This window comes from Gadus chalcogrammus, chromosome 2 (assembly GCF_026213295.1).
Source record: "Gadus chalcogrammus isolate NIFS_2021 chromosome 2, NIFS_Gcha_1.0, whole genome shotgun sequence".
NCBI lineage: Eukaryota > Metazoa > Chordata > Actinopteri > Gadiformes > Gadidae > Gadus > Gadus chalcogrammus.
In genome coordinates, this window is record NC_079413.1 from 3,873,238 (window position 1) to 3,882,556 (window position 9,319).

Here is a 9,319-nt window from a genome sequence, read left to right on the forward strand (position 1 = left end):
GACTAACAACGTGTAGCAGGTGTGTAACGTGAGGGCGTTGAGGCCCAAACGCTGGACCCATGTGGCCGAGGAACGGCAGGTAAGCAGCCCCCTCTGTTTAAAAGGCTTTATTGGCCAGTTGGAATAACGGGAGTCGAAGGGGTCTGACCTACAAAGTCTTTCAAATAGCTAGCCTATTCATAGAGCAAATTAACTATGGAACCACGTTTAAAAACGGAATAAATTTCATCTGGTAAATGGTTTCATCGACGTTTCTCTCCTGTGTTTTAAAGTTTTCATATGTGAGCTTATGAACCATTAAGGCTGTAGATATTCTGTTGTGATTAGTGATTGGTTATTCATCTGCCAGGGCATATCTATTCTATTAACCACCACTAGTAGCATACGGCTTTTAGCAAGCACATGCGATGCAACGCCTAGCTTAGCATAGCGGCTGGTCCTCGGGAAATGTTTTATATCTTAACATATTTTAGAGTCCGATTCGTTTACGATCATGTATGTCGATTTATAATGCATATTATCAAAAAAGAAAAACCGAGAGTGCTCACTGCAGGCGGCGTGACGTCAGCTCTATAGTCAGCTGGCCCTCCATCTGAGCCGAGAGAGAGACCTCCCCCGTAGCGCAGTGAGACAGCACCTCCGCCCGGCTCGCCGCACCCCATCCTCGGCCACCTGCACAACATGACGCGCCGCGTCTCCTCTGGGCTCGGCCGGCGGACGCAGTAGGACCGGGACATATCGGCTACAGGCCCGTCTATTTATTCTTCTCGTATTTATTTAATTTATTTCTATATTTATTTATTTCGCTGTAATGGCTGGGTTCCATGGTTGCGGCTGCTGAGCGGCAGGTGACTCGTCGAGGCCGTTCTCCTGGTTCGAGTATGGACTCTCCGAGGCCCGAGCCCCAGCCCGGCCGTCCACCAGCGCATTTCTCCCGGAAGAATCGGCTGTTCGCAACGCGAGGACAACCGTAGCAGGGTGCGCCAGCGGCGGTGTTAGTGGTGGTCGAGGGGGGGCCCGTCACATCAACACACAGCAGCGGATACGTTCATCAGCGGGTTCAAGGTTATGGAGCTAAACGGGAGCGGTGATTGGTGTTATTTGCGGCGTCCTGAAGTGTTTTTGTGTGTCTAGATAAGGACCGTATTTCGCAGCACCGTTGGCGTTGACTTTACGAGAAACACTCCCGATCGGTTAAGCCTCTACAGGCAGAGACACCCCGTGGAATAGGTCGCCATCTCGCCCGGCGGACAAGATGATGGACCTCCAGATCGACGAGGTGGTGTACCAGGACGACTACGGCTCCGTGTCCGTGATGTCGGAGCGCGTGTCGGGCCTGGCCAACAGCATCTACCGGGAGTTCGAGCGGCTGATCCGCAGCTACGACGAGGAGGTGGTGAAGGAGTTGATGCCGCTGGTTGTCAACGTGCTGGAGAACCTGGACGGCGTGCTGACGGAGAACCAGGAGCACGAGGTGGAGCTGGAGCTTCTGAAGGAGGACAACGAGCAGCTCATCACGCAATACGAGCGGGAGAAGGCGCTGCGGAAGCAAGCGGAGGAGGTACGTGGATGGTAGCCTGCGACCGGAGGGCTGTAGCCGGCTAGAAACACATAGACGTCCCATGGGCCCTATTATTGCTGTAGTGTCTGGATGGCCCCCTGGACTATAAGGTCCAGGGGCTATGATCTGACCTGAGGTCTGTGTGTGTGCTTGATCGGGCTACCAATGGAATATAACGGAAGTCCATTCCTGGGGGATATTGCCGATGACTATGGAGCAACACGTCTATAGAAGGATCATGGCTATCCAATCAAATAACTCGAGCACCTTCTACATGGTGCATTCATGGTATTGTGTAACAACAACAACAGGCATAGATGACATCTCAGCGCCTTTAGGGATGAATTCAGCCATCTTTGCGTCTGTCAGCATCCATCTAGTGGTTGTGTTGACGTCCTCGGGTTATTACTCATGCGTGACCACACACGCCCACGAGAGCAGGTCCAAACTAAAGGCAACCCCTCCTGTCAGAGTGGGCTGGTCAGGATATAGGAGCCAAGCGGTCAGGATATAGGAGCCAAGCGGTCAGGATATAGGAGCCAAGCGGTCAGGATATAGGAGCCAAGTGGTCAGGATATAGGACCCAGGCCCTGACCCCCCCCCCCCCTGAGCCCGGGCAGACGCCCCCCTCCTCAACTATCTCTCCAGGACAACGTCTCTGGTCTCGGTCCTCCTCCTGGGGGAGACGGAGAGGACAGACACCGGGATGTCTCTGTCCTCTCCATTCCCCCCCCCCGGGCAGTGGGGTGACCCCGTCTCCACCGGGGAGTGGGGTGACTCCGCCGAGTGTTAGCCAACATCCAGAGCTCCTCCCCTCCTCCTTGTAGCCAATCACAGCCTATCTCCCCAGTGTCTCCCTGTTGAGTCACCATTATCATCTGGTACCCCCCCCCCCCCCCCCCCCCCAGCTAAAGACACACTTCAGCGGACTGTAGTATCACGAGCAGCACTAGGATGTGGGGTTACAGGTGTTGGTGTCCCCGTCCTAGGAGCTTCACTACAGGGCAGTGTACCTATGGATGAGGTGTCACCCTCCACTGATTTCTGAGTTCTGGGGCGTGTTGCGTTTGGAGAAGCTGTACTTTATCTCCAAACAGTGAGACGCCTCTGAGTATCGGACCAACAGGACTAAGGAACGGGTCAGACATTTATTGATACAGTTTCTCTCCATTAATAAACGGTTAACATTTTAAATGAGCCAAACAGTAAGTGTTGCGAGATGTTTCTGACAGCTCAGAAGAGGTTAGCTTCACAGTGTTGATGAAATGGAAACTACATCAACCGTATGATTTATATTTTGGCCATTGTGTTGTTAACTATTCATAAACAACGAGAAAAGAGGGTTTCATCTGTAACCTAACGTAATGTTTACACAAGCAAGGATTGGATTGCTCTCTTTGACCACACCCAGGAAATGCTGCTTAAACTCCAGTGTGATTTCAGCCTAAGCATCACACTGGAGAACACTGGTATGAAAACCTAAGTGTGTTCATATCAGTGTGTTCATAACTGTCCATCAGAAGACCCAGTGTGAGCTTCTCACTGGAGGGGATTAAGGTTAATGGACGTAGTTTAAGGTTTAAAGAGCGTAGTTTAAGGGTTAATGGACGTAGTTTAAGGTTTAATGAGCGTAGTTTAAGGTTAATGAACGTAGTTTAAGGTTTAATGGACGTAGTTTAGAGCGGGCAGTGACCCCCTCAGTCCATCCCTGACCCTGGGATGGACCGGCCGCTGACCCCCCCTCAGAGGTTCCGTCTGGAGGGGCAGACGGGCAGCGAAGCAGTGCATGCTGGGGGACGAGATATTGAGTTAAAGGACGGCCAATCATAGAAAATCAATAGAGCACCCAGAGCAGATGGGAGGAGTCTGGCTGCTGTAATGTGATTGGTGTTTATGACGGCGACGCCCCAGAGAGAGAGAGAGAGAGAGAGAGAGAGAGAGAGAGAGAGAGAGAGAGAGAGAGAGAGAGAGAGAGAGAGAGAGAGAGAGAGAGAGAGAGAGAGAGAGAGAGAGAGAGAGAGAGAGAGAGAGAGAGAGAGAGAGAGAGAGAGAGAGAGAGAGAGAGAGAGAGAGCGCGAGACAGCGCGAGACAGACGATGAGAGGACAAATCGAATCAGCGGCTCATAGTGATGATGATACAGGAAGGGGATGACTGGGAGAGGAGGAGGAGGGAGAGGCGAGACAGGACTCTGGAGCGTAGGGAGGAGGAGGCAGGACTCTGGAGCGTAGGGAGGAGGAGGCAGAGTAGTGGAGGAGGGGAGGGCGGGTCTCAAGGCCGGAGGAGAACAAGAGCCTGTGTGGTGGTGTTCTCGCGAGGCCCCCCCCCCCCCCCCCCAGCAGAGAGAGAGCTCCCTGTGGCAGACGTCAGCTACCTGCCCGTGGCCGGAGCCTCCCAGTCCTGCTCCCGTCAGACGCGTAGTAGTAGCTGAACAACGCACTTAATTGTTGATTCATCAATCTATAGTTTTTCTGATGGATTGACATTATTGGCTGCAAAGTGTCTGTAATTATAGTAACGCGGATCTGATGGCCTTTTGCCTGTTTCAGCGAGTTTATGTACTTGAATGATTCTTGCACATTTTCAGTTGTATCACTCACTGGTGAATGCACTCAGTGAGCCTCGCTAAATAAATGTAATGTAATGAAACGTGATTTGATTTAAGTGATGTCAGTCAGGAAAACAGGGGTCGCTTGTTCGGCAACAAGAACAGCAGAAATGGTTTGCAGGAGACGAGCCGGAGTTCCCAGTGGACGGCGTGCAGCAGCAGCCGTACGACACTCCTCCTCCGTGCCTCTCCAGGCCACCCAGGCTGTTTGAGGGCCGATGTTAAAGACTTGACTGTTCATGTCGTCCTTAACGGAGGAGTGTCCGTTCCTCTCCCCCTGCCACAAAATGCACATCCCTTCCACGCGTTCTACTGAGTCCCTGGACCCCCGGTGAACAGAGCCGGCCTGGTGGTGCTCCATCCCGCTACTCTGTCGTCCCCGGCTCAATGGGAGATTGAGTTACCTGACCGTTCCACCTGGGGGAACCGGTCGGTTCGGTCAAAAGAAAACAATGCAGGAATCTGATCTGACCTCTCCTCAACATAAACATAACCTGGCTGGGCTTACATCCCCGAGCGTGTGACTCCAGGCTGAGCCTGAGGTCAGCGGGCCAGCGTTAACCCTGACAGCGTGTGGGCCGTGTTATGAAACACGTACCTCCGGTCCTAGCTCTGATTAGCTTGAAGCGGTTATAAAATACTCTAAACCACACAGCTGTGACAGAATCACAACTCATGTTAATCACAACTCATGTTAATGAAGACGGCAACCATTTTGCTGTCTTCATTAACTATATTATGATAACTGTACAGCTATATTTGATATAACTATATTGCTTGGACGGAAAATGAAGATTTGTTTTCAATAGATTATCCCATTTATGTGGCTGTGTGTGGAATGACACTAGGTGGTCTATTGTAACTGTTGAAGTCACCCTTCTATAGAAGTCGCTCTGTATCACGTTCACCACACAGTGAGCTGTTGGACATCACTGCAGACCACGGCCTCTCGTGGCCGACTGCTGAATCATGGCAGCCTCTCCCGACGCCCAGCGGTTGTGATATCTGGGATCAGGGAGGAGGGGATGAGGCAGTAGAGCTGCACTCAGCATCCCAAGGACGTTACGTCCACCTTTCGTCTGATGTGTTACGGATCTCTGATCCAGGCGACGTGAGGCTCAGCCCCTGAATACACGCGCACGTCGAGTGTGGAAGAGAGCGTCGGTTATCTATGGATCAAACAAATAGAACGATCATTTGAAGATATTTTTAGAAACAGCCCGTCTGGAAAGCCAGTCTACATCCTGCGTCTCACGCAGGTTGAAATGAAACTCTGAAAACTGACGCGGTTAGATGATCAGCCTGGTTCTACATATCGGTGAGGGGGTTAGATGATCAGCCTGGTTCTACATATCGGTGAGGGGGTTAGATGATCAGCCTGGTTCTACATATCGGTGAGGGGGTTAGATGATCAGCCTGGTTCTACATATCGGTCAGGGGGTTAGATGATCAGCCTGGTTCTACATATCGGTGAGGGGGTTAGATGATCAGCCTGGTTCTACATATCGGTGAGGGGGTCAGATGATCAGCCTGGTTCTACATATCGGTGAGGGGGTTAGATGATGTCTACCTCTTGTGAGGGGGTCAGATGATCAGCATATTGGTTCCTACGGTACATCTGAAGGGCGTTTGCCTTGAGGGGAGGCTGTGGTTAGTGCTTCCAGGAGCTGCTGCAGTCCGCTCTCTGCTAAAGTGCTGTTCGAGTCCTTTTGGAAGACGTCCCCTGATGGAACCACGATGGACCAGGCCCAGATGAGGCCTCACTCCCTTCTGCTCTCCTTCTGAAGGCCGCTGTTAATATTCATCCTATTGTCTTCTAGAGACAAAAGGATTGGATGGTTTGACACCTTGAAGATCCAGCGCCTCTGTTACCTAAAGCATGGACGGTCAACGTGTAGTTATGATGTAATGCCCCTCATTAGAGAGATCAACATATCAGTGAATCCTGCAGTGGTTTAAGAAGACTTAGGTGCTCCCATATGAACTATCATTAGTGCGTTGAACACCATCATTGTCCTGCGTTTGTATTTCTCCCTTTGGTCGACGTTGACTAACTGAATTAAAGGCCATCGATTGTGAAGCAGTGCAATATAAGTAATCAGCCCACAAGTTGACCTCTTACCTGAATATACAAGATCCCAAAACACCACCCCCCTCACCTGTCATCGACCTTATTACAATGCTAACTCAGTAATAAGGTGTGAAAGTGTCACATGAAGCTGTGGTGTCTAATGAGAGCATGTTGCGTGCGTGTTGTTGTAGCTTCATATCAAACCCCGGCTCTCAACAGCCACCAGATTAACAGCCCAGCACCGAGTGGGGAAAGCACTCATTGTGGTCGGCTTTAAAATATATAAATAAATAAACACCAGCCGTTAAAACACGAGAAAAGCTCTTTTGACTTTGACTCAGGAATGTGGACAGCGTGTTTCAGAAGGAAGGAGCGAGGCAACGGTTCAGCGTGGAGCTACAGCACTGAGCCCACTGCAGGGGAGAGACCCAGACTGGGAGGAGGTTGGGATGAGACCCACGCTGAGAGGAGGCTGGGGTGAGACCTGAGGGGGCTGGGGTGAGACCCACACTGAGAGGAGGCTGGGGTGAGACCTGAGGAGGCAGGGGTGAGACCCATACAGATATGAGGTCCTCAGGGTCCTTCAGAGGGTTCTACGTCGGGTTCCTCAGTGTCCTCAGGGTCCTTCAGAGGGTTCTACGTCGGGTTCCTCAGTGTCCTCAGGGTCCTTCAGTGGGTTCTACGTCGGGTTCCTCAGTGTCCTCAGGGTCCTTCAGAGGGTTCTACGTCGGGTTCCTCAGTGTCCTCAGGGTCCTTCAGTGGGTTCTACGTCGGGTTCCTCAGTGTCCTCAGGGTCCTTCAGAGGGTTCTACGTCGGGTTCCTCAGGGTCCTTCAGTGGGTTCTACGTCGGGTTCCTCTGAGCGTTCTCCTCTTTGTTCCGTCAGAAATTCATCGAGTTTGAGGATGCCCTGGAGGCAGAGAAGAAGGACCTGCAGGTGCAGGTGGAGGTCCTGGAGCTGACGGGGAAACAGCTGGAGCTCAAGACCAAGAACTACTCGGACCAGAGTGAGGGGACCGCCAGCACGCTAGCACACGCACGCACGCTGACACACACACACACACACACACACACACACACACACACACACACACACACACACACACACACACACACACACACACACACACACACACACACACACACACACCTCTCTACTACAGACACCCCAGCTTTAACCCGGTGTGTATGTCCTTCCTCAGTCACGCGTCTGGAGGAGCGGGAGTCGGACATGAAGAAGGAGTACAACTCACTGCACCAGCGCCACACCGAGGTACGGCCTCGACCACCAACACACGGTGAAGGGTGGCTCTGCATCCTCCACCGTGAGCCGCCTACAGGCCGCTGGAGGAACTACACGCCGGTCCGCCTGAGGAACCACACGCCGGTCCAGCCCCCTGGCCGTCTTGTAGTGACCTCTGACCGCACATCGCCCGTCATGCAGACGCCTCAGAGGGCTTTACTTTACTGCCCCCCCCTCGTGCTCTGCCCCCCCTCCCCAGATGATCCAGACCTACGTGGAGAACATCGAGCGGACCAAGATGCAGCAGGTCGGGGGCCACAGCCAGCCCGAGGGCCCGGGCTCCGGACGCATGTGAGTCCCGCCGCCCGCGTCCTCTCTGGGGGCTCCGTCGTCTGGGGGGGCGCGGCCGCACCCTGGGGTGGGGGCGCGGCCGCACCCTGGGGGGGGGGGGCGCGACCGCACCCTGGGGGGCTGTCAGCAGGGCCGCTGGTCCAGCCCTGGTCTGGTGCGGGGCGCTTTAGGGGGTTCTGTGGGGACTCACTCCCACTCGGGCTCCGCGGTTCACGCTGGTTTGAACCGGTTTGGTTCAGACCTCAAACAGCGCTCCCTGTTTAAAGACAAGGAGGACCCCTGTCTCCCAGTATCAGAGTCCTTTAAGGGGGTCCCTGACAGCCCTGGACCCTGCTGAGAGCCTCCAGGGGCTTAATGGGGGCCCGCCACCCCCTTTAACTGTCAGGGACCCCCTTTAACTGTCAGGGACCCCCTTTAACTGTCAGGGACCCCCTTTAACTGTCAGGGACCGCCTTTAACTGTCAGGGACCCCCTTTAACTGTCAGGGACCCCCTTTAACTGTAAGATGCCCCTTCAACTGTCAGGGACCCCCTTTAACTGAAGGGACCCCCTTTAACTGCAAGAGACCCCTTCAACTGTCAGGGACCCCCTTTAACTGTAAGGGACCCCCTTCAACTGTCAGGGACCCCCTTTAACTGTCAGGGACCCCCTTTAACGGTCAGGGACCCCTTTAACGGTCAGGGACCCCCTTTAACGGTCAGGGACCCCCTTTAACGGTCAGGGACCCCCTTTAACTGTCAGGGACCCACTTCAACTGTCAGGGACCCCCTTTAACTGTCAGGGACCCCTTTAACGGTCAGGGACCCCCTTTAACGGTCAGGGACCCCCTTTAACTGTCAGGGACCCCCTTTAACGGTCAGGGACCCCCTTTAACTGTCAGGGACCCCCCCCGAGCGTTTAAGCGTCCCGGCGGCGTCAGATCACAGAGGTCGGATCTAGACGAGTGACGAGCCACGTGGGGCCCTCCGCCGCCCTTAAGGGCCCCACTGCGGGGCTGTCTGGGGGGTACTGATGTCTGATGACCCCCCACCCGGCCCCCCGGTCCACTGCTGTACTCACTGCCTGCCTGTGTGCTTGTCTGTCCATCTGGGTCTCTGTCCATCTGTCCGTTCTCTGTCTGTTTGTCTGGCCTCTCTGTGATCACACCAGTCATCGGGCGTCCTGGAAGAAGAGGTAACTCTAACCCCCCCCCTCCCCTAACCTCTCTACCAGCCTGCCCCCCCCCCCCCCCCCCCCCCCCGCCCCCCCGCCCCCCCCCCCCCGCCCGCCTGAAGTACTGCACACCTGCATACTTTTGTGGAGTCCCTGATGCTATGTTCGCCAACATCCTCCCCCAGTGGTCCTGAGAGAGGGAGGTCAAAGGTCACCCTCTGACCTGAGAGAGAGAGGTCAAGGGTCGCCCTCCCGGCACACTGCTGCTTGTTGTGTGTCTTTGTGTCTTTTTGTCTTCATGTGTTGTGTTGTGTCCTGTTTCTGTCGTCCACCTT

The 9,319-nt window shown here is 54.0% G+C and overlaps 1 protein-coding gene across 1 annotated transcript in view; it reads left to right on the forward strand.

The window, feature by feature from the left end:
- Window positions 1-54: 54 nt before the first annotated feature.
- The window catches only part of LOC130403987 (C-Jun-amino-terminal kinase-interacting protein 3-like), a 9,934-nt gene continuing 669 nt past the window's right edge, over window positions 55-9,319 (forward strand). The window contains exons 1-4 of the mRNA XM_056608562.1: window positions 55-1,561; window positions 7,125-7,245; window positions 7,441-7,511; window positions 7,741-7,832. Coding sequence (XP_056464537.1) covers window positions 1,256-1,561; window positions 7,125-7,245; window positions 7,441-7,511; window positions 7,741-7,832 — 590 coding nt within the window. The 5' untranslated portion in view covers window positions 55-1,255. The remainder of the gene's footprint in view (window positions 1,562-7,124; window positions 7,246-7,440; window positions 7,512-7,740; window positions 7,833-9,319) is intronic.